The sequence below is a fragment of the Brassica napus genome, chromosome C9 (assembly GCF_020379485.1).
Source record: "Brassica napus cultivar Da-Ae chromosome C9, Da-Ae, whole genome shotgun sequence".
NCBI lineage: Eukaryota > Viridiplantae > Streptophyta > Magnoliopsida > Brassicales > Brassicaceae > Brassica > Brassica napus.
The window spans coordinates 39,004,754-39,031,559 of NC_063452.1; the positions used below are offsets into that span (position 1 = coordinate 39,004,754).

General features: G+C 36.9%; 1 protein-coding gene across 1 annotated transcript; it reads right to left on the reverse strand.

Annotated features, from left to right (window-relative positions):
• Positions 1-19,670: 19,670 nt before the first annotated feature.
• On the reverse strand, positions 19,671-20,702 carry LOC106435035. The gene is made up of 2 exons (XM_048767978.1): positions 20,236-20,702; positions 19,671-20,145 (listed from the first exon to the last, which is right to left on the reverse strand). The coding sequence occupies exons 1-2, from the start codon at positions 20,700-20,702 to the stop codon at positions 19,671-19,673; spliced, it is 942 nt and encodes a 313-aa protein (XP_048623935.1).
• Positions 20,703-26,806: the final 6,104 nt, after the last annotated feature.

The following is a 26,806-nucleotide window of genomic DNA, read 5'->3' on the forward strand; positions in this document are numbered from 1 at the left end:
TTCTTACGCCGTACAATTTACCGCCGGATATGTGCATGGAACAAGAATTTCTATTTTTGACCATATTAATCCCTGGGCCGAAGCATCCAAAACGGTCTCTTGATGTTTTTCTTCAACCGTTGATAGAAGAGCTAAAGCAATTGTGGTCAGAAGGGGTGAGGACGTACGATTGTTCCTTGAAAAACAATTTTACGATGCGAGCAGTTCTGCTGTGGACGATAAGTGATTTCCCTGCTTATGGGATGTTGTCTGGCTGGACAACACATGGAAGATTATCTTGTCCATATTGTCTTGGATCGACGGATGCTTTTCAACTGAAGAATGGTAGGAAGAGTTGTTGGTTTGACTGTCATCGTCGCTTTCTTCCACTTGCCCATCCGTACAGAAGAAATAAGACATTGTTTCGGCACAAAAAAATTGTCAGAGACGGTCCTCCTCCATATCTCACCGGCCAGCAGATCGAAGCAGACATTGATTATTACGGAGCTCAGGAAACAGTTAAAGTTGGAGGAAATTGGCATGTTCCTGGAAATATGCCTGATGGATATGGTGTGTCTCACAATTGGCATAAGAAGAGTATATTTTGGGAGCTACCCTATTGGAAGGATCTTCTCTTACGCCACAATCTGGATGTCATGCATATTGAGAAGAACTTTTTTGAGAACATCATGAATACATTACTTAACGTCCCTGGGAAGACAAAAGATAACAAAAAGTCAAGGATGGACTTACCTGATATTTGCTCAAGAAGTGAGTTACATATCAAGAGCAATGGAAACGTTCATGTTCCCATCTTCCGGTTGTCATCAGAAGCCAAAACAACCTTGTTTGACTGGGTTGCATCAGAAGTTAAGTTTCCTGATGGTTATGTTTCAAATCTGTCAAGATGTGTTGAACGAGGTCAAAAGTTCTCCGGAATGAAGAGTCATGATTGTCATGTGTTTATGCAACGACTACTTCCATTTGCTTTTGCCGAGCTCCTTCCAGCAAATGTCCATGAAGCACTTGCAGGTAATTATAAAACGTTAATATATATACATGCGTTATGAAATGTTATTAATTTGATTACTTTTGCAATATACAGCCATCGGCGTTTTTTCAGAGATCTCAGCACACGTACGTTCAAGGAAGAAGTCATCGAACAACTTCATCATAACATTCCGATCATATTGTGCAACCTGGAGAAGATATTTCCTCCTTCATTTTTTGACGTCATGGAGCATCTAGTTGTCCACCTACCGTATGAAGCATTGCTTCGTGGACCTGTTCACAACGGATGGATGTATCCGTATGAGCGACAGATGAAACATTTGAAGGGGAAAGCAAGAAATCTTGCAAAGGTGGAAGGTTCAATAGTTGCGGGAAGTTTGACAGCCGAAACATCTAACTTCACATCATACTACTTTGCTCCAACTGTTCGTACGAGGAAAAGAGTTCCTAGAAGATATGATGATGGTGGAGTACCGACATCATGTCCAATTGATGGTGTTCTTGACATTTTTTGCAAAATTGCACGGTTTGGTGGTAAAACGAAAGAAGTATGGTGGTCATGTGAAGAGGATAAACATAGTGCCCACACTTATATTCTGCTCAACTGCGAGGATGCAGTGACCCGTTACTTTGAAAGGTAAATATTTTTGTGAATGTTAATTATATGAATTGCAGTTAATTATGTATGACTTGATTATTTGTTTAATTTGCAGCATGTTTGTATCTCAAGTTGAAGAAGCAATACCAGGAATATCTGCAACTGATGTGGACACACGTAAAGATAAGCACTTTGTCAAGTGGTTAAAATCACAGGTACGTAATATATCTCATACATTGATTAATTAAGTAAGTGTTTTGATACTTCAATATTAATTAAGAATAACTGCTTTTGGCAGGTTGATTATGACGATCCTTATTATCCCGTATGGTTTCACGAATTGGTTCAAGGTCCAGTTGCAAAGGTCACCACATCACCTATGTATTTCACACGAGGATTTACCTTTCACACATACGAGTATGGGAGACATCGGGCAACGAGTAACTACGGAATATGTGTGAAAGGTGAAACGGACTTTTACGGGATCTTGCAGGAGATTATTGAAGTGGAATTTCCAGGGTTATTGAAGCTAAAATGCGTCCTCTTCAAATGTGAATGGTTCGATCCTGTTGTGAACCGAGGGATTCGGTATAACAAATTTGGTGTTGTGGATGTCAATTTTGGGAGAAGATACAACAAATTTGAGCCTTTCATTTTAGCTTCACAAGCCGAGCAAGTAAGCTTCCTTCCTTATCCTCGGCTTCGAACTTCCGGGATAAACTGGTTAGCTGCTATCAAAATTACACCTCGTGGACGCATTGTCGCTGGAGAAGAACCGCCCTTGCAAGAAGAAGACGCTATCAATGAAGTTGAGGTACCAGAACAACCAACTGATGAAATCCTTTTGATCGACCCGCAAAACTTTCAATATGAAGATATTCCCGAAGATGCGACAGATGAAGCACGTGAAGACGAGTTCGAGAGAAGCGACGATGATGATTGTAATGATAGTGATGAGAACGAAAACGATTTAGAGTGATGTAATATTGATGAGAACGAAAACGATTTAGAGTGATGTAATATATGTCTCTGATGTTGTATTTCTCTATTGTAACGTATGTTTAAAGAAATATTGTTTTTTTACCATCCTAATGTATGTGTAACAAATGTTGTTTTATATAATATGTATTTGTGTTAATTTTAAAAAAATTATTTGGAGTTTTAGGGTTTTAGAGTTTAAGTTGGAGAAAGAGCATAAAGTAGTAGAGAAGAAGAGATATGATGTTAGATGATATGTGACTTTGGGGTTTAGGGATTTCATTCTCGGTGTTTAGGGTTAAGCGTTGTAAAATCGTCGTAAACCGATGTTTCCACGTAATTTCGTCGTAAATGGAAAAACGCGGGCCTGGTAACTTCGTCGTAAACGTGGGCCTTGTAAATTCGTCGTAAACCGATGTTTCCACGTAATTTCGTCGTAAATGGAAAAACGCGGGCCTTGTAACTTCGTCGTAAACGTGGGCCTTGTAAATTCGTCGTAAACCGACGTTTCGACGTAATTTCGTCGTAAATCGAAAAAGCGGGCTGGTAACTTCTTAGTAAATGAAAAAACGCAGGCCTGGTAACTTCGTCGTAATGTTACGTCGCGTTTACGACGAAACATTTTTTATATATTGGGACGCCGAGACGAGGCTGCCTCGTCCATTCCTCCTAAACTCCTCTCTTCTCCCTAAGGTACATTCTCTTCCCTCCTTTTTTTTTTTTTTTTTAAGTTAGTTTAGGTTATTAATTAGTTAGGTAATTAGTTTAGGTGATTATTTAGATAATTAGTTTAGGTGATTAGTTAGATGACGGAATCCTATAGTTTAGGTGATTAGTTAGGTAACAGAATAATTTTTTAATTATGTCGTCATAATTGATTAAATTTATTTTAATTTTTTTTAGATGACTCCTAGAAGGAAACCAGCAGCACCTACTTATCCCCAGTTGTTTGGCGATGGTTCCGGTACATCTTCTTCCGGTCCATCGTCTTCCGATGCAGTTCCAGACTCTCAGACTTCCCAGAGAGTTTTTTCGAGTCCTCCTCTTCCACCGCAGATGCCTCCACCTCCTCCTCCAGCGGCTGCACCTGAGCATGTCCCAGAAGGTGCAGTTCATCCGGATTTGCGTGTGCCTTCATATGCTCCCTTCGAGAGATATTCGGTGGAGGATTTGCTAGCCCAGCCTGGACAGGAGGGTTTGGATGTTCTAGACCCCGATAGACCCCGAGGAACTTATTGGTACGTTATTAATTTTTATTACTTTAAAATTTAATTAATTTTTATTTTGTAACGGTTAAATTGTTTTTTTTTCAGGTTTGGGGCTAACAACCGTGTTAGCCGGAACGTTTCGGCGACGATTAAGGGTTACTACGACGGGGCATACCCGAACTGGAGCAAGACACCAAATCATGTTAAGATCACGTGGTTTAAATGTTTTAAGGTAAGATTTTTAAATTTAATTAAATTTTCACTTATATATATATATATATATATATTTTTAATATTTATTATTAATTGTAATTTTTTCAAAATTTTTATGTTTCAGCAAAAGTGGCATTGGTCTTTGGGAATCACCGAGAGGGTGAAGGCGGAATTCGTTGCAAAGGCAAAGATACGCCTCTGCAACACAGTCTCTGATTGGAAGGACAAGTGAGAGATCTACGGGTATGAGGGAAAGCCCACTGAGCTCACGACGGATGTGTGGGATGGCCTCATCGCCTATTGGTAGCACCCCTCTTCGATCAGAAAGGCCAATTCGTGCTCGGCTTCTCGAAGGACGAAGGATAAAGATGGTCATTTGCCCATGCTTCACAGAACCGGACAAAAACCTCATGCAGGAGTCCGTCTAGAAGCTGTAAGTTTTGTTTTAAATATATATTTTAAAATATTCAATTAATATAATTTATAATATTTAATTTTTTTTTTTTGTAGTTCGAGAAGACGGGAGTCTTACCTTCTCTGTCTGACCTATTCAAGATGACTCACGCCAAATCCGACGGAGTTTTTGTGGATCCTGCATCTGAGAAACTCTTCCGAACAGTGGCTGGTCGGATTGAAGAACGGGATACGCAACTAACCCAGGAGTCTCCCGATGGATTACCAGTCACATTGTCCACCCAAGAGGTCGACAGAATCTTCGAAGAGGTAACTTAAAATTTTAGTTTACATTATTTTAAATATTTTAACATAATTAACTATATTAATATATGTTTTGATTTTATTGGTGGCTGCTAAAAAGAAGGGACGGATAGTCGGTATAGGCTCTGTTAACGAAGTTGCAAGGGCAACTTCGTCATACACTTCGAGACGGGATGAAGAGACTGCTCAGATGAAGGCTCAAATGGATAGCCAGAAGGCTCAAATGGATAGCCAGCAGGTTCGTTTAGACTCTCTTGAGGATTTGCTAGACATGATGGCCGTGGAAAACCCAGTTATGCAGAGAATGTTGAGTGAGAGACGAACCGCTCTTGGAATGCCACCACGAGATCCCCAAGAGTCCGATCCAACCCGTCAACAGCCGAGCAACCCCACCAACTACTTCGACAATATGTAGTTTTTTTTTCTGTTTGTATTATGAATTTAAATATTATTGTATGACTTTTTAAAAATATGTTTTCCAATTTCATATTTTGTTTTAAAATTTAAATTATTTTAAATTCTGAATATTAAATATAAATTAAAATCTACTCCCTCTGTTTTTTAATGTTACATATTCTAGATTTTTCACACATTTTAATAAAACACATTAAATTTGCATATTTTTTTGGGTTTATCTTTGTTTCATAATTTTAAGCCAATAACAATTCAGTAAGTGCAATTAAGTTTTTTGAAATTTGCAATTAGTTAATAAAACATGTCTTGAAAATGTAAAAAATGGATCTTTTTAAAACAAAATTTTTTCCTAGAATATGTAATATTAAGGAACAGAGGGAGTATTATATACTAATTAATAATAATATAATAAGAAACGATGTAAACTCCTCGTAAACATTACATGGAGTTTACAACGAATATTTACGAGTGATTAACATCGAAATATTTACGAGGATTTTACATCGAAATGTTTACGAGTGATTTACAACGAAAGTATTTACGTGTGCTTTACATCGAAATAATTACGTGGGATTTACGACGAAGTCTTACGTGGCGTTTACGACGAATCCTTTCCCTGCGCTTTACGAGGAATATATTTCGTCGTAAACGTAACGAGTCGTTTACGACGAAACCTCCGTTACGACGGACGTTTAACAACGAAACGTCTTTCGATGTTAATTCGTCGTAACACCCCGTTTACGACGAATTTACAACGAATACTGCCCTAGTAAAAAATATGTTTTCTTGTAGTGTACTATCGTAACATATATCTGAAAAGTGACGAAAACCATGTAAATAGTTACCTTTTCCGGTGTAAAACTCATTTCTAACTTTTTCCACAGTCCAAACTCTGTATACGACAAAAAGCAACTTTGATGATTCTTTAGTGAAGAATCATGAAAATATGAAACTTGTGTTTGTGAAAATAAAAGTTATAAGAGTTTTTTTAGATGAAAGTGGAAAATAAATGAGACGACTAAAGATTTGTTGGTGTAGAATGAGAAAAAAAAAATGGAAACTGAATTCTTGAGCTTTAGAAGCTCAAAAATGGTTGTTAATGGTGGTTGAAAAAATTGATTATTGTATCATTGTTGTAAATAAGAAAAAATATTTAGGGTGTTTTTGGATTTTTTTCATTTTCAAAATAAAAGAAACTAAATAATATTAGTTTAATAATATTACACCAAAAAATAAATAAACAGTTTTTATTAAACATAACCACATTGATTGGTAACCTGCAAACAAGGACATCCCTGGACATAGCAGATCGAAACATAGGCCTTGGACCCCCACTTCTATGAGGCCCCTAATTTTAGAAAATGTATTTACTGTAATTATGTTTAATTTAAAAGCTTTCTGTATATTCATAAGAAGAGTTGCCGAAAGAGAAGTTTTGGAATTATAAAAGATAATGTAAATAAAATGGGACCCACAGTTAATTAAAAATATAATAGTTTTATATTGCAATGTTTCTTCTTCCATCTCTATTCATCATTTTTCTTGGGAAATATGTCTATTCCAACCTCAACAATTTCAGTCGTGCTAAATACAATCCGAACAAGTTAACCGTATTGAATACGACCTGAACTCGATTAAAATTGAAAAATATTATCTGAACTTTTTAAAACGTGCTAAAATCTATGTTGATCATAACTGTAGTTAGTCGATCGTTAAATCAACGAAACGACATCGTTTTGTGTGTTTAAATTAAAATATATATACTCCATCTAAGGGGATTCGAACCCGCACAAAGCCAAATAACTTGACCTAACCCAGTTACCACTCGCCCATGCTAGAGCATGATTAATGGGGGGGGGGGGGGGGGGGGGGTTCTTAGCGGAATATAAGAAACTGTCTCTTAATTGTTAACTAAAAAACTAAGAACCGGCTCTTAAATCCGCTAAGAACCTCACCCTAAAAACCTCCATTAATCATGCTCTTATACTTTTGGGATGCTGATATAATATGTGTTACATATAGATACAACGATCTTCTTCTCCCTCAACATTCAGTTTGATTTCAGTTACAGTATGTTCATATCTTTAGGGAAAAGGAGAGCTTTTAAAAAAACTTTGAATTAACCTGGAAATTTAAATCTGTGTTAAACTATATATCGGTTTAATTAGATCGCCATTTACGAATCCATACCAATTGGGAACTTGTTTGAACTCATGGAGGCTCAACGAGTGATGAACATGAGATGGGTTAAGAAATTGACAATCCCACACGAGGTTAACACCGATGGCCAAAGCGGCCTCATTTTCTCTGAGCTTAAGTGACGAGTGATGGAGCACTTCCATATATGTATATATAGGACATGTTTTAAAATTTGCACATATGTATAACGTGGTGTAGTGATTAATGTAACTAGGCAAGGGTGTTTCTTAATGTTGGTTCGAATCCCCTAAGTAGGAAATTTAAGTCTATTTTTTTTAATACAAAACAACGTCGTTTTGTTGAGTTAACGGTTCACTAACTACCGTTACGATCAATGTAGATTTTGGCACGTTTCAAAAAGTTCAGATAGTATTTTAAAATTATAATCGAGTTCAGGTCGTATTTGGCACGGTTCACTTGTTCAGGTCGTATTTACCACAACTGAAATTGTTGAGGTAGGAATTGGTATTTTTCCCCTTTTTTGTTCTAGTGTCCTACTTTGCTTCTGCGTCATTGAAAGTCATCTTTTCCTTATTATATCAGGTATGTATCTTTCAAACAATATATGTTATTGATAATTTATGTTTAGTTCAGTTTTTTTCTGTTTTTATTTTGGAGGAGTTTTTGTTTCACTACGTTGATTTTGGACTACGAAAATCGTTTGAATGAGAATTAGCGATTGTATTTCTATTTACGTATAGGCAGGGTCTTTTTTTTAAGCAACTCCGGACCCCATTTTTGTTGTTGTTTAAGGCGCCAAGTATTGCAGGACCGCTCCTCCCTGCAAAATGGCAGAACTACATTCAAAAACTGTTATATCATAGAAAATAAAACGTAAAACAGACAACTTTACGTTGCTATACTGACAAATACAAAAACTATTAACTAGAAATTGAGTGTTTAATAGATTACTCATAAAATCAACATAGATATAATATTTTAAACTCTTATATAAATAATAATATTGTAATGATAATATTTATGAAACTCTTATAATTTTATAATATTAATTTATTCAGTTAACCAATTTAAAAACAAGGTAAATAATTATAATAAAAGGAAGTGTTTTAATAAATCTACTAAATTTTGATTCGCGCTCTGAAAACGCGGAATAACTTTTCGATTAACTATTTTGGGTTAAAAGCAACAACAATTTTTATTTGTATTTTAACATTCATCTATAAGTTATATTGTTTGTATAGTACTATAAATACATATTTTCAGTCAAAAATGTGTGATTTGTTTTCTTTTTTATAAAAAAAATAACTTACAAAAGAAATTTAAAGATGATATGTGTATTTAATTAATATTGATACCCAAGCTTTGAATGCACATGATTACTTTTGGTTGAAGAAAATAGTGTAATAATTTATACAATGTATATGTTAAACCAGTGTACATGATTTATTTAGATTATATACGTTTGCTATATTCTTGGATTTTGAAAATTTAAATTTTTGCTACACACTAAAATTTTCATTCCTATTTTAAAATATATGAGAAATAATCATCATAGTTGTCATTTTTGTTTTTTGGTGTTTCATGTCCGATAAAGATTCACGCCGATAAACCATGTAACCCGTATATAAATGATTCATGCTTAATAGAAAATTATTAATTAAAAACCAGATAAAACTTGGTAAAACTTCAAAACCCCCATCATTACCTCGTCACCAGACAGCAGTTGACTCGATGAAATTCTAAAAAAATCTGATAATATTTCTAAATTATTTGAATAAACTTCTTATATACTTTTAATATTTTACAAAATTTAATAAATTAATAAATTTGTGATTTTTAAAACTTTGATTCAATTTTTATTATGTAATTCAACGAAAATGAAAAGCCTAAAAACTGATAATCTATTGTAAGTTTGTATTTTTATTTATTTTAGATTTTAATTTTTTTTATGATACTTTTGTGTAGTTATTTATTATATTAGCATTTTTTGACAAATTCCTAATTTAATATTACATATTTTTCAAATAATTGTTTTCCTTAACAAATAAAATTTAAATAAAAATATAATATTTAGTTATATTTTGTAAATAAAGCATTAATTTGATATTATCTTAAATTTTAAATTGTTAAGGATATTATATTTATATATAACTATATATTCTAATTTATTAATATATTGATATGCGGTTCGCTAACGATCATCCAGTGACTCGGTAGTCCAAAGAATAATTCACTTTAATATCCAAATCATATATTAAACTATTAGTTTTATTCTATTTTAGTTGTTTAGCTTTTCAGTCTTAAATTTATGGATATAAGTTAAATGTTATAAATACAATAATGTTATGCTTATGTTTGGTTATAACCCATCATATTTTAAAATTAATATTTTTTTAATTAAAATAAAAATATATTATATATTTAATATATTATTTCTTACCAGCTAAAGCTTGACCAAATTTTTTTTTTGACGTTCATTATAGTTTGTATAAATAATCCCCTAAATATTACTTGAGAAGTGATTTTGTCATGTGTCATCTCACAGTCATTTTGAAAGAAAAATGATCACATGTCATACTAACAATAATGACATGGCGTACAGTTAATTGTGACATGAAAATTTACATTTAATGTTGATTTATATTTTTTGCCATTTTTAAAAAATATAGTAATAAATCATAAATCATCATTAATATAACAATAAATAATATAATACTATAAATATAATAATATTTTCCAATTTTTGAAATATTATCTAGTATATTTTTATAATTATATAAATTTTATTACTAAAACAATTCTTCCAAATTTTATGCAGCTTTTTATAGTAATTTTCTAATCCTAATACCATTGTTTTTTTAATATCTACATATTATAGAAATATTATTTGTTTTACTTTTGATAGTTATATCCTAAAAACATTATCTTAATTTTATAGAATTCGATTTAATAAATTTAAAAAAAAAAAAATAGATTAAAAATCTTTCCGAGATTGGAATTTTATATATATATATATATTAAATTAAATATTGAAAGTAAATAATAAAATTAACAAATTTGAAACATTATATAATAATATTAAAGTTACAACCTAAACCATAAAGTTTTTATTTCATACTATTATATCTATAATATTATTTGAGAGGTTAATTTCTTATGTGTCGCGTTCACGTTAACTCTCATAATACCACATTCATAATACCACTTTCATGTTTACACTAAGAGACATTTATACCACTAGGGTTAACTAATCTAGACTTGGGGTTTAGAGTTGAGTGGTGGGGTAGGATTTTTGGAATGTGAAATTTAGGATTCTATTAAATATATAAATAAATACTTAAAAATATATTAAAAACCTTTTTTTAATATTTTCAAGCATAATTTTTGATTTTAAAAAAGAAATTTTGAAAAAAAAATGATTTTTTTTTTGAAAAAACAAATTCAAAAAAAAATTTATAAAAAGTTCGAATTTCAAAAAAAAATAATTCGAAAACCTAAATTTATTTATTTATTTAAATAATAATTTATTATATATATAAATAACAAGGGTATAAAAGTCTTTTGCCACTTAATAAATAAGGTATTTTTGAAATGTTCATTTAGTGATCGTAAAGATGAAAAATGGTACCATAAAATTGGTAAACATAAAATTTTCTCTTAAATTAATCGTTGATCGACATGTTATATATGTATTTAATAAGGATAAATGTAACATGTTGCTCAATTTCTTTTAAGTGCCATGTTAATAGGAAAGTAGAATCAATTTGTTTCCAAATTTTTCATGTTAATAGGAATTATTTGTTTGCAGAATTCAAATAATTTCCATAATATTTGTTTTTAAAATTAAAAGGCAGTGGCACACTTGTAAATATTTTCAAAAATCAAGGATATCTCAAAAAGGTCTTGTAATAGTATAGATTCTGTAAAATTTAGTTTTATTAATAATATTTTTATTTTCTTATAATACATAAATAATAATAATAATAATAATAATATCTTTGATTTTTTATAAGTACAATTTATATTTTGTCATTTAACAAAATTATCTGGTAAGAAAACACTGCACAGTTATAAGCTTATAAAATTTTTTGTCAACTTATAAGCTTATAAATATTTCTATAATTTATATTTTCACTATTAAACAGTATTATTAATCAGAATATATAACTAGATAAGTCTAAACTGATTAAGGTAGGTACGGAGTTAACGAGATGGATTTTAATGACATATTTAGATAAACTAGATTTTCTCGTTTTAACATGGAGGAATTTCAAGATGACATGGTACTAAAAGAAACAGAGGAGCTGAACTTTGACTCACATTTCTTGGTTTCACCACATGGTCACGGGGCTGGAGGTCTTGCGCTGTTTTGGAGAAAGGAACTCAACCTACATGTGTTAACGTCAAGTCAAAACCACATAGACACGCGCATCACATATAAAAACACTACTTTCTACAGTACCTTTGTCTATGGAGCTCCGGAGATTCACAAACACCAGGAAGTTTGGCAACTCCTAACAGATATCTCAGACGCGAGAAATGGAAACATGTGGTTCCTCACTGGCGATTTCAACGAAATCACAGATAACTCCGAGAAATCAGGAGGAAAGGAAAAACCGGAAGCTCCTTCTCACTCTTCCGATCATTCATGTCTACTTGCGACCTTTTTGACATCAGACACAAAGGAAACTTTCTCTCCTGGCGAGGGAAAAGACACACTCACCTAGTCCATTGCCGTTTGGATCGCGCCATGGCAAATAGCTCTTGGTCTGATAAGTTCCCCAATGGTAGAGACACTACCTGAAGTTTGAGGGATCAGACCACAGACCCATCATCTCCACCTTTGACACAAAGAAGAAAAAACCGCAAAAACTATTCAGATACGATCGGAGACTGAGAGATAACTCTAAGGTAAAACAGCTGATAGACAAAGTCAGGATGGAATCAAATCACCTTCAGATTTCAAAGAGAATTGGCAGGTGTAGAAAGGCTATCTCCAGCTGGAGTAGAGAACATTATGTTAATAGCCAGAAACAAATCACAGTACTAAAAGAGAAGCTTGATAGAGCTATGGCTGACCACATTGCCGATGACACATACATTTCTCTTCTCAACAAGAGTCTCCTGCAAGCTTATAAGGCAGAGGAAGACTACTGGAAGCAACGCAGCCGCCAAACATGGCTCGCCCTTGGAGACAGAAACACTGCCTACTTCCATGCCTCAACAAAAGGAAGGCGTGCCCGCAACAGACTAACGGTGATCGAAGATGCCTCAGGGACCCCATTGTTCGAAGATGAACAAATTGCAACTGTTATCTCGGACTACTACAGCCACATCTTCACATCTACAAATCCCCCAGCAGCGGAGCTGGTTCAACAGGCCTTACCACCCTGTATATCTGAGGAATTAAATGATATCATCACCGCTCCTCCTTCGATCCAAGAAATAAAAGAAGCCATGTTCTCCATACACCCTGACAAGGGCCCAGGGCCTGACGGTTTCTCGTCGAGCTTCTTTTAGACAAACTGGGATACAGTGGGATCTACAATAACAAAGGAAATACAAGACTTTTTCTCAGATGGCAATCTCCCGTTTTCAATCAACTCAACCCACATAAGACTCATTCCTAAGATCACCGGCCCTAAAACAGTGGCAGACTACAGACCTATTGCCCTCTATAACGTCTACTACAAGGTTATTTCCAAGGTCACATCCCTGAGGTTAAAACCAGTTCTACAAGAGGTAATCTCGGAAAATCAATCAACATTCGTAACTGGTAGAGCTATCTCGGACAATGTCTTGATCACACATGAGATGCTTCACTTCCTCAAGAACTCAGGTGCTACCATCCACTGCTCCATGGCGGTAAAAACCGACATCAGCAAGGCCTACGACAGATTGGAGTGGACGTTTATCAGAGCAGTACTAGAGAGAATGGGTTTTCATCAGAAATTTGTACACTGGATTATGCGGTGTATAACTACAGTTACTTACTCTTTTCTGATAAATAATGAGGTCACGGGAAGTGTACACCCTCAACGAGGCATCCGCCATGGAGATCCACTCTCTCCATTTATCTATATCCTCTGCGGGGAGGTCTTCTCAAGACTCTGCAAAAAAGCAGAGAGTAGAGGGACGTTAGCGGGACTAAAAGTTGCAAGAAATAGTCCGATTATCAATCACCTGTTGTTTGCTGATGACACCATGTTTTTAACTAAAACTGACCCGCGTTGCTGCACCTCTCTGCTTGATATACTACACAACTATGAGACTGCATCGGGGCAGATGATTAACACTGTAAAATCATACATCTCCTTCTCTGCAAAGACACCGCAAGACATTAGAGAAAGAGTCAAGACTCAACTGGGCATTGATAAGGAGGGAGGAGTGGGGAAGTATCTTGGCTTACCAGAGCATTTTGGGAGGAAGAAAAGAGATCTCTTAAGTGCTTCCATTGTGGATAAAATCCACCAGAAGGATGTAAGTTGGAACTCGCGCTTCCTCTCCACTGCGGGAAAGGATACCATTCTCCAATCAGTCCTTTCAGATGTTCCCTCCTTCGCTATGACCTGCTTTGAGCTACCTGTGGGACTGTGCAAAAATATCCAATCAGAACTGACAAGTTTTTGGTGGAATTCAAAAGAAGGGGACAGAAAAATCTGTTGGACTTCATGAGATAAACTGACTTTACCTAAGCAATTGGGAGGGTTAGGTTTCAGAGACATACAAGCCTTCAATCAAGCTCTCTTAGCTAAGATAGGATGGAGGATCATCACCAAGCCTGAGTGCCTGCTGGCTAGAACCCTCCTCGGAAAATACTGCCACAAAATCTCGTTCCTCAGAGCCACCAAACCAGTAACCTCATCACATGGTTGGAAAGGGATTCTTCTAGGCAGAGACCTCCTCATCAAACACATGGGCAAAGTTATAGGTAATGAAGAAACCACAAAAGTCTGGACAGACTCATGGATCTGCCCATCAAAAGACCTAGTCCCAACAGGTCCAATCCTCCCACAAGATCAAGATTTAATGGTGGCAGACCTTCTGTCGAGAGAAACAAAAGAATGGAACATGGCCCTTGTGGAAAGACTCCTCCCAGAGCTAACAGAGCACATTCTTTCCATCTGACCCAGCACTAAAGGCACATGAGACTCTTTCATTTGGACGTAACAAAAGACAGGAGTTTACTCAGTAAAGTCAAGTTATTATATAACTCAACTTGATAAAATCCAATCGACATTTTCACTCTTGGATGGAGCAAACCGGAACTGGCATAAATACATATGGAATCCAAATCTCCTCCCAAAGATTAAGATATTCATGTGGCGTTGCGCACTAAACAACCTACCAATAGGGAACAACCTACGAAAATGAGGTCTGCAAGGTCATACCTCTTGTTCTAAATGCGGAGCAGAAGAGACACTAGAACACATCCTCTTCCAATGTGAAACGGCAGTGGCAGTTTGAGACCTAGGCCCTTGGTGAGTCCCTCTAGTCTTCCCTTCTGGCTCCACCTTTAGAGAATCACTTCAACACTCTTTTGCAAGGGTAAACCTCCCACCTGTTGGATCTTCTGCTAATATCTTCCCCTGGATTTACTAGGGCCTATGGATCAACCGAAACCTCCGCACGCTCGAAAACAAGCAAACGTCACCGCCAGAAATCCCCTCAAGAGCCATCTCACTCCTGCGAGAGTGGGAGACAGCACAACCCACATCTAGCGACCGATCGAGACCCCTCCCACCACAGCTACTGACACAAATATCGTCACCATCGACCATTATCTGCAACACCGATGCGACATGGAACAAGGATACTAAAGATTCGGGGCTCGTATGGATCTTCACTTCTCCTACCGGTCGAGAGATCACTCGAGGTTGCTCCCATCAGACTAACGTCTCCTCTCCGCTCATGGCGGAAGCACTGGCGATTCGGGCAGCCCTAGAGCACGTTGTCTCGCTCAACATCACCATCATCTGGCTTCGATCAGATTGCAAAGGGCTTATTCAAGCCATCTTCACGAATCAACGATCTGTAGAGCTCTTTGGAGTTCTATCCGACATTGAATCGACCATCGTTTCTTCCTTTGCTTTTTTCACGCATCTTTTGTTTCTAGAGTTTTTAACGGGCCTGCAGATTCATGGGCCAAGACGTCTTTGTGTAACAAATTATCTGTGATGGGTTCAGGCCCACACTAACCCTTTCTTTTAATCAAGTTATCAGTTGCTCAAAAAAAAAACAAGGGAGAATTTCATGTTTACCACTTTCATGGTACCATTATTCATCTTGACTACCATTAAAGGTTCATTTTCAAAAATATTTTATTCATTAAGTGGCACATAACTTTTATACACTTGTTCTCTATATAATAAATAATTATTTAAATAATAAAAAATAATAATTTTTTTCATGTTTTCGAATTATATTTTTTCAAATTCAAACTTTTTTATAAATTTTATTATTATTTTTTTTTTCAAAATATCTTTTTGAAAATCATGTTTGAACCTCTTTTATGTTTTAAAGTATTTATTTATATATTTATTAGAATCCTAAATTCCAAAAATCCTAACCCACCCCTCAACTCTAAACTCGAAGTCGATTAGTTAACCTTAGGGGTATAAATGTCTTTTAACATTTATTAAAGATGAGGGTAAAAATGGTTAGTGTAAACATGAAAATTGGTAATATAAATGTGGTATTTGTGGCAATTTTTTTTTTAACATCCCTAGTCACCTATATCACAAAGCAAAGAAAAATACGTTTTGAAAATCAGAGACTTGTTGTAATTAGAAGATTGAAGACTGAATAGTTCTGTGTTTTATTAATCATAACATGTGTTCCTTTATATAAGGATTACAAGTCATAGAAAAGGAAAGTATCCAAAAACCTAAACCAACAAGGATTGGAAAAACTACTAACACATATTAATGGAAAGATAACAATTACAAGGAAAAGGAAATAGAGTTTCATTTTCTCCAAAGCATAAGCCGCCTCTCTCTCTCTCTCTCTCTCTCTCTCTCTCTCCTAAGGTCATGGTCGCCTCTCTCTCTCTCTCTCTAGGTTTGGGCGTCTCTCTCTCTAAGTGTATGGACCGGTTATGGACCGGGCCCGTTATGGACATCCATCAATTGATTTATAACACTCCCCCTTGGATGCCATAACCATTCAGGGATTGTAATACGCTTAATGTTGCCTCATTAAAACCTTATCAGGAAAACCCAGTGGGACAAAACCATGATGAAGGAAAAAGAGTACAACACGTACTGCTCCCCCCTGGTGTGAACCTCAGTGTAGGTTCTTTAGTCTACGCATCTGATGCGTGATCTTTCCTGGACGTGCAGGAAGGGAGTAATCAAATCGGCCAAGTTTATTACTGAACCGTAATTGGACCATTTTGATCTTTCCGGTCTTTTCTCATGTCTTCTGACATCGTGTGTACATGGTCAAGAAGTGAACCTTTGCTGTCGACCACTCTATACTTTGGTCAGACATGTAGGACTATGGTCCTCGACCAAAAACATCCTCACGGATACTCTCTTTGGCTATTAGCCGCCTATGACGATGTTAAAATGCTGATTGATAGGTAACGGACTGTATGAGTTTTCTCTATACTACCATCGACTATGCACTAATCTGATCGATCCATGTTGAGTCATAGACTTCTTTTATACATGTTCATAACTTGTCTCATGAGTGTCCAAGATCATGTCTTGATCAATGATCATTGTTGTAATGAATTTTACAATCTTATCTAACTATGGCACTGTGGCCAAATACACTCATGAATCTCACATGTGGTCATCGATCTCTATTGCCTTAGGCAATGCCATATTCGTTTTTCATTGCAGTCCTATTCTTATATTGATGTCGTCTCATGACCTCTGTTGTTGTGGATCATATCACACAATGAATATATATTAGGTCATGGACTTCGATCACACATTCTTATGGACTGCAACCTATTGGTATCTGATCGAGAAGGATAGATTAAATGTCTCCTCTCAGCCTCAGAGCAGCAGCTGACTGTTCTGCTATGCCGGATCCTTATCTAAGGGATCTGATGTTGGATTGGTCTATCCGGAGAACATGCTATCCGAGGTAGCAAGCTGAGGCAATCCAAATTACCTTTCTTTGGGCTGATCTTTCTTTTCCACTAGCCCATACTACAATCTTGTCAGTCCATGCTAGTGTCACAGATCTGTATAAACCTTTTAACCTCTCTTTAGGTTGGTTTAGTATAAACACAAGGAATTCAAATTTCTTTATTAGTTGACATATGGACTGAATTTGATCGTTCTTATAGAACTCCTTTACTAGTATTATATACTATATGCAGCTGCTTTGTTTCAGTCCATGAACAGCTTAGTAACAATGCTGTCCTTTATCCAGTGATCCATATGCTGCTTACTACATCTTTATATGTCAATCTAATTTTTTTCTTATGACCAGACCTTTGTCAATTTCGAAATTGTGTAGCAGCATCCACTACATAGGAGTTTATCTCCTTATAATCTGTTCCATGGTCTCTGTGAGTATCCTTGTGTAACAAGCTATGATCGTATGCTGTTAGTAGGAAACATGAACACATGTAGACCTCGTGATCATGTACCATATGTCACGGTTTCTTTTCCCTCACAAGACCCATCTATTTCACTGGTTTATATCAGATGGCGTTTCTGTATATGTATGTATGGCCAATACGCCTATCTCTTCTTTATAGATACTTTAAACCCCACGTTTATCTTTTCAATCTAATCTTTATTCTTTATGACTACTCTTTCGTGGGTTCTGATCCTCGTTTATATCTTTATGTTCAAGTGCTACTCTCTTATGTACAAATATATCTTTATGTGTCGACACTTATATATGGTTCCATTGTGTTCCAGACATGATCTAATCGATTTGAGATTTCATTATCCAGGACCTTTGTTACCTAGTAGCTTGGCGTCCCAAACTACATGGTTTGGTACCTTAGATATTTAGTTGCGTAGCCTTTTCTCAATGTCTGGTCTGGTTTCCTTATGACCTCGGATTTGTATTCTATGCACCTTTCTCTTTTTCTTTCTGAAGTTCCTTATCTTATGGAACACTTGTCTATCTTGTATTAGACTTTGTAGCAACTTGACTGTGTCTCTTTCTAGGACATCAGATTTCGTTTGGTGCTAAGCTGGTTATGACTTAGTCATTCTTTTCTTTTCTTTCCGGGTCAGTGTCTGGCATCTCGATTAGCTAGCTATGTATAATCTTTTATTTCTTTGGACGTCAATAATTCTAATCCGAGGATCTTTACCAAGACAATGATGGTGGATACCATTCTGTTTCTTATCATTCTTTACTCTTCACCAGCTTATAGTTTTCTCCTTTTAATGTTGGATAGTCGGATTCATTGATCATACAATCCGTGTACCTGGCCACTTTCTGATCACCCATATTTGGCTCAAGGTCTCTTAGAAGTCGTGGGAGAAAGTCATACTCTTATCCAACATATATTCCCAATCCTCTTCTGAGGTTCCATCTTAGACGGCACATATGTCTGTGGTGGTTTATTCAAACTCTCTTAAGATGGTGTATGTCTGGTTTATGACCCGTATTCAATCTGAGATGGGAATATCTATGCTCACTTATATGGCCTGATATATTTTTACTTTATATACATGTAAATCCATGATGTCCCTAAGCTTTAGGATGGATGTCCGATCCTTATAGCTAATGGACTGCACGGCCAAGCCGTTTATATCATGGTCATAGACCATGGTTCACGAATTTGTAGTATTGATCATGTATCACGGGTTTATCCTCTCTCCCCCTCATGAACATACTATAATTTCGTGATGCTTAGGACAATAAAGCCTAATGAGTTTCCCTTTGTGTACATGTTTCACAACGTGAGATCTTATGGGATAACTCTTTGTGCCTTCTCAATATCAATCTTTGCATCAAGTTTAGACTAGGATGGCTAATCCGGTCTTGCCATAAAGTGTATAATTTTCGTGGGATATATCAGTATGATTACCACGGCTCTTGCCTCTTATCATACTGATCTGTAGCATAGTTTTGATCAGTAGATTAGATAGGTATAGTCTTGACCACTTTCTTAAAGGGTCTTAGGCGTTTTCTTTCTTTCTTAAATCTGAAGGAACTTGTTTCCTTTTGCCCATTGTTTCTATTTGGAAACCATATTAAATCAATGGTCATATATTCTTGGGTGTATATAATGCCCTTTAGGCAATGCCTTAGCCATAGATTTCTTACTATGCTACTATACCCTTACTATAATGCCCTTTAAGCAATTTCTTTATCAATAATCATTCACATTATCAAGCAAAATCAGGCAAGATATAATAGCAATGAACTCAAAGCATTTCATAAAACAATAAGACAAGATGTCAATTTTAGTCTTTGAGACAATCAGAAGTCTCAAAATCCAAGAGGTCGTCCTTTTCAAGGTCGGAATCATTATCAGCATCATACCCGGTATCATGAACCATATGGGCTTCCGGATTCTTGTTCTTAAGGCTCTCTTGATAGAGCTCACATAGATGTTTTGGGGTTCTACAATTCGTGGCCCAATGGTTACTCTTCCCGCATCTATGACAAGCTGATTTGGTCGAGTTAGACAGTTTGGATATGCCGCCTCGACAACGGCCATAACTGCCTCGGCCACGGCCATAGCTGGAACCACGACCACGGTTATTGCGGTTTCCTTGCCGGCAATATGAGTAGTTGTCACGGCCACTTCCTTTGTATCTACTACGGCCTTTGCCGTGTGATCTCTTATCATCATGGACGTGGTTGCACTCTTTGGGATCTTTCTTTTCAGCCTCATTGGCTTCTGGTAATGCTGCTGTTCCGATGGGTCTCATCTCACTGTTTTTCATCAGGAGTTCATCATTAGCCTCGGCCAGGAGTAGGCACGAGATCAGATCAGTGTATGAGGCGAAGCCTCTCTCTCTATACTGCTGTTGCAGCAACACGTTCATCGAATGGAACGTGGATAATGTTTTATCAAGCAACTCTTTCTCGGTTACTTCCTCACCACAAAGTCTCATCATTGAGACTATCTTAAACAATACTGAATTGTATTCATCCACAGACTTATAGTCCATGAATCTGAGATTCTTCCACTCATGTTTAGCCTTTGGTAATAGCAATGTTTTCTGGTGATCATATCGTCGCTGTAAAGCGGTCCAAAGGTCTAGTGGATTCTCCATGGTGAGGTACTGATCTTTTAGACCCTCAATGAGATGGTGGCGTATAATACTTATAGCCCTGTACTGATTCTTATCAGTCTCAGTGTTGCCCTCGATGATAGCATCACCGAGTTCCTTTGACCTCAAGTTAATCTTTGTGTCAAGTGGCCTTTGCAAATAGTTGTCTCCGGAGAGATTAACGGCAGCATAGTCTAGGTTTGAGATTTTCGACATCTGAATCACATTATCATTCGAAATTTAGGGTTTCACAATGTGATCATGTGGCCGCAAGACAATCAATAATCTCGGCCACAAGAAAGTCTTATACAATCATGTTTTTCAAATAGTCTAAAACGACCATGGTGCGATCAATCATAGATTCTATATTAGGCCGCACGGCCATACAATTCTATGATGCAAACTATTCAAGTTTATACGATCTATATGTCATACTGGTCGATATTTTAAAACAAGACGAATGCAATTCATATTCAGTTTTATATGTTTATGCAAACAACCCTAATCATTCGGTTTCTTGTTATGAAAATTAGAGTATTGATTTAAGCAATACTAGAATTCAATTTTAGCAATATGAGATCAAGGTTTCAAGGCCTTTAGGAATTTAAAACGAGATTTAGGGTTTTAAACATTTAAGTGGCCGATTTTATCAACATGAGGTTAAGGGTTTCAAGGCCTTAAGATTTTAGTTTCGAGATTCAATCAATCTATTAATCTTAAAACTCAGATCATCAATCATTCAATCAAGCAAGAACAATTTAAAATCGATTTCAAGCTTTAGGGTTTTAGGGTTTTAGGGTTTTCGATTCCAAGATTTAGGTTTTTCATAATTCAGATCAGAACAATCAATCAACATGTTCTAATGGAATCAATTTCAATCTAGTGATTATAATATGATCAGTTTTAGGTTATACCAATTTTTAGGGTTTATCAAGAACATTGGATTTCCATAATAATGGATTAGGGTTTTAGGGTTTGATCATTATGTTCTTAGATTAATCGGTATACCTTTGTTTGTAGGGTTGAAACTGGACCACCAAAGAGAACGGATGAACCTCGAGCTGCACACGGACGGACGCGAGCTGGCTGTCGTCGGATGCGAGCTGAACGGGACGGGACGCGTCTGCTTCCTATCGGGTTTGCAAGCTGGTTGATCGGGAACACGAGCTGGCTGTGATGTAAACGGAAGCTGAGGTCGTCTAGGATCAGGAACACCTTAGGGATGGAGCTGATCGGTTGCTGACGAGCTGGAATGCAAGCTAGGAAGAATTAGGGTTCGTCGGGATTAGGTTAAAGTCGCCGGCTTGGTTAGGTTTAAGGGATTAGCGATTTTAGCTTAGATTGCAGAGAACAATCGTGCTGATAAGGTGTCGTAATTAGAAGATTGAAGACTGAATAGTTCTGTGTTTTATTAATCATAACATGGGTTCCTTTATATAAGGATTACAAGTCATAGAAAAGGAAAGTATCCAAAAACCTAAACCAACAAGGATTAGGAAAACTACTAATACATAATAATGGAAAGATAACAATTACAAGGAAAAGGAAATAGAGTTTCCTTTTCTCCAAAGCATAAGCCGCCTCTCTCTCTCTCTCTCTCTCTCTCTCCTAAGGTCATGGCCGCCTCTCTCTCCCTCTCTAGGGTTGGGCCGTCTCTCTCTATAAGTGTATGGACCGGTTATGGACCAGGCCGGTTATGGACATCCATCAATTGATTTATAACAAGACTAAATTAGTTATGTGTTGGTTTCGCTGCTGAAGTCTTATGATTTTTTTCTAACAACAAATTTTGACAAAAAAAATCATCAATTATTTTAGGTGGTATTCCAATAAAAAATGGTTTCTTACAAAAAGAAATACGAAAGTATTTTGGATTAGCCTTAGAAATTCTCTTAATCACAATTGTAAATACTAAAATCTACACTAATTATTTGATAGTGTTTGATTGTAAAAAACAAGGGAAGAAATAACGTGGGCAACGATATCCTCAGAACACAACGATATAATCAGGTCTGAGTCGTTGAAAATGGACTATATTCGTAGATCGAATATCATAGAGATATCGGGAGAAGGAAGGATCGTGACTGAACTCGGGATCGAGCTGCCTACGTACTCATCAAGGGATCTAGTCTAAACGTAGTTCGGTTATCATCATCTCGAAAGAGATGTCGGTTTCACTGGTCTCGAGCGTGACATCGGCTTCTTCGGTTCTCGAGAGAGACGTCGGTTTATCTCTTACCATCTTGGACGAGAGGTCGTTTGAGTTTGGTCGGGAAGTCTTTAAGAACTTAGGGTTCTTTATCGGTGAACAAGGACTCGTGTCTTGTTCGTTGTAGTGAAGAGAATTCGACGTTGTGAGCATTACATAGACGTCATCGGGATGGTGGTGAAGAATGATATGGTCTCAGGTGGATGACTCTTTATCCCTCAATAAGCCGTAATCCTCTTCAATTAAATAGGAAGATCGTGAACAATTGTATTCATGGTCGTGAGCCCTCAAGAGCTCCAAAAATCGGATCCTTGTGAAGTTCACTTTCTTGTCCTTTTATAGGACTTTCTCTTCATATTCTTTTGTTGTTACTCGTGCTCCTCATCTTTAGCTTTGACTTATTCTCACGTGGAATGAGGCCGAGATTCTAGGAGGTCGACAACTAACATATTTGACCCTATCTAGAATAGTAATCAACGCCCAATATTAATGGAAGAGATTTGTACCAAATCTCGGTCCAACATTTGCCCCCCAGTTCTTCGAGCAAGGTGACGAGGCCGGAGAACGGAAAAGTCTTTTAACATCTGAAGCCACGTGGCTCCGAATCGACTTTCCTCTAGAGAGTTCGTAAGGTCGTATGATCTTAATTCCTTCATGATCAAAGTAAGGATCTGATCCAAGCTACTGGATGTATTTCATCAATTCGTTTGATCATTAAATGATCGACTTCATTTATGTTCATGGGTTAAGACAAGAGTTCGAAGTAACCTGTTGGAGACGTCGTACGAGAGACAGAAATTGGATTGAGCTCACGGTTATATTAATGAGGGTTGAGCTTACCAATGGAGTCGCTGATTTTGAGCAGTATGGAGAGTTACTTTGATTTCTCGTTGAAGATTGATTTATATGAAAAAAAAGTTTTATCAAGTTTATTTATGTTTATGCGCTTTTGATGTGTCGATTCGGTTTATGTAATTATTTTGTGTTTGTGTAAAGGTATTGGAAATATATAATCCCAACGAATCATCAAGTCAATGCGAGATGATTGGCTACACGTCGATAGTCGAACTTTTACTTTGGTTCGGTTATAGGAGCAATTTATATTGCTCGTCCTCAAGGTGTTTTGCGAGATAGAAGCTGATCAGGAATCTAACTCGCGGGCCAGCGGTGGCCTAAGGACGTGGTTTATAGGTGTTGTTTTTGATACGGTCGATGAGAGTTTGGGTCGTTTGAGACCGTGTGGTAAAACTCTCTAAGAGTTTGAGCTGGTTTAAAGTTGAAAATAGAGTTTAAGGATATTTTGAGCCAATTGAGACCGAAAAGTGAATCTCAATAGTAGTTCGAGCTACTAGTAGCGTGAGAATAATGTATAAAACATTTTGCGGTTATATAAGTTTATTTATGAAACTTGTGATTTGAAATAGTGATTTGAATTTGATAATATATAAGTTGTAAAAGTAATGCGAGAATCTATTCTCTGATGCAATGTATTTATGTGTAAATAGATTAAAGATAATTATTTACCGACATGGGCGTGTTCTGGTTTTAACGACTCCGATCTAGCGGAGAAGAAATGGTGTTGGATGTTTGATCGGTTTTTCCTTGTGTAGTTGATGAGAAGTTGATGCGGCTGTGAATTATTAACTTGATATGTGCACAACTCATAGTATGCCGTCGTGCACCATGTCGCGCTTGCTGCCTCTTGCGGCTTTGTTTTTGTTTGGAAATATCGTTTAGACAACATTTAATTTTAGAATATTTCTGCGTGGTTTGTCCAGATTTATCGTTTTCCTTAACATGAAATGATTTCGTGGCCGGAGCCTTTTAGTGATGCTTTGGATTTTGTTTTTGATTTTCCATGATTCGTTATAGATAAAATCTATTTGGTTCTTCTACGGAAAGGGATATACTGCCCCCTTAAGTAGTTCCAGATCGTTCGAAGTCAGGCGTTCGATGGCTCTTTTCATAATGAAGTGGATGGATTTGTCATTTAAGGAGTGTAGAATGCAAGGCTTGAGCTTTCTTCGCGCCTCTCCGGTATTTTTGTTTCAATCTGCTTGATATCATGCTCAATATATTTCTGGAGGCACGATAAGAGCTTGTTCAAAAGCTCACTATCGATCTGAGAGTGTACAGTTTCATTGGCTCCTTGACTTCAGCTCTTTCGGAATTGTGTTGGTCGATATTCTTGAAGAGTCGAACTCCTCCACTGAGCTGCTAAGGTTCCTTGGTCATATGACTCGTTGTTTTCGTGGAGCAAGATCCAGTTTCGGCTCCTCGAGCTTCTGCATCAGAGATCGAACTCGATGCCATTATTGGAGAAGGGCGACTTGTCGATCGTTTGTGTTTCACGAGCTCGTTAGAGGTCGAGTCTGTCTATTTTTAATCCGGATGCAAGATCTGTATTTGCTTAATGATAGTGGATATGTGTTTCATACAGTTTGTATCTGCGTCATTAGGGTTTCGGGAGCTCGATAGCTCGAGGGATTTCTGCGTGGCCTTTGGTAGGTCAAATTGATTGGAGCGCGAACTGGTAGGCTTTCGCGTTGGAGCTAGCTGATCCAATCTTTGCCCAGTCTATTGAGACTTAGGCTGTGGTGGTCTGATTTGGATCGTGGTGCTGTCGAGATGCTTCTACGGTCTAGAAATGTACGGATCGTAAAATGGAAAATTCGGGAGCACCTAGAGATTCTCCTTGGCTTGATCGTGTTACGTTGGTGACGCTCAAATAGGACAAGTCGTCGAGATGATATGACTTTAAATAGTGTCTCTCTTTGATCTTTGGTCTTCGTACTGGGACATTTATCTTAATTCACGACCTGTGTTTATTGGAAAAGTCTCTCGACTCTTTTCTTTCTTTTGAACAAACCAACGGTTGAAGGTTTGACAATAACCGGTTTTTTTTAATCCTTTGGCGGGATGTTGTCCCCCCAGTTCTTCAAGTGAGGTGACGAGGTTGTAGAACGGAGAAGCCTTTAATCATGACTCCGAGCACCCTTTTCTTTAATGAGAAGTTTTCCTCATTGGTCCTGAGCAAGCCATTGGTTTAGAATGGTACGTCGGTCTTGGTTAACGAGTTCAACATCGTGATCGTGATAGAAGAACTTGTACCCTTGTTCGTCTATCATAGTTATATTATGATCTCGGCTCTTGTTATAATGAATACGGAGATTTTCTTATGTTGTAGGAAGATCGTAACAAAATGATTTATGATCAATTTGAGATCTTGTTGGGCTATGTTCGTGATGGGAGAGAACCGCTTCCATCGAACACATGATTGTATTTGGCTCCCCTTAGCTAATGAGAGTTTCCTGGTCGTCTGTTTATAACGCACATCCACTTCTCGTTTGCTTTTCGTGCGCCGAATATTAATTATTGAATATCTTTCTTCTATAAACAATTAGAATCATTTAACACCAACAATCACATGATGATAGGAGTATGGTGATCTTTTTAATGTTTTCTTTTGAGCGGTGAGAAATCTTCTTTGCTGGAAGGTGAGAGAGCGGTTCTTGTAGTCGTGGTTGCCCAACTTGTGAGCTTTCGTTGATGAATGTGGCGTGGGTAGCAACCCTGGTTCAAGTCTCTTATGATTCGATTTATAATCATCTCGATTGAGACATCGATTTTGTTGCCTTGAGTCGGAAGTTTTCTTCATCGATCTCGAGCAAGATATTAGCATCATTGTTTTTGGGGTCGAAAACGGTTACGACGAAGTTAACGTCAAAATCCCCGCAGAATACAAGTATGTCTTTCCGCAACAAATCATGCTCGGTCAAGAAAACATCGAAACGTATGTTCCCGAGATAAAGCTTTGTTCGAATTCTATTTAGATCAAACATAAGCCATCGGAAACATACCCAGACCAGCTACGGATAGGTCCGAGTATGACGATCAGAACACGGACGAACCAAGCTCGGTCATTACGCAACTACCGCACATGCACGCTGTCCGGTCGCTACGTAGCGACCGAGCTCTTCCGAAACGTCGATACGACATTAGTCCATGCATTCTCGTCTACCCTTCGATGCTATCTCCCAAAGACCGTAGCGAACCCATTTCATGTTTCCCGCCATTCTAAGTCATCGATCAAACTTTACGGTAAAAACTG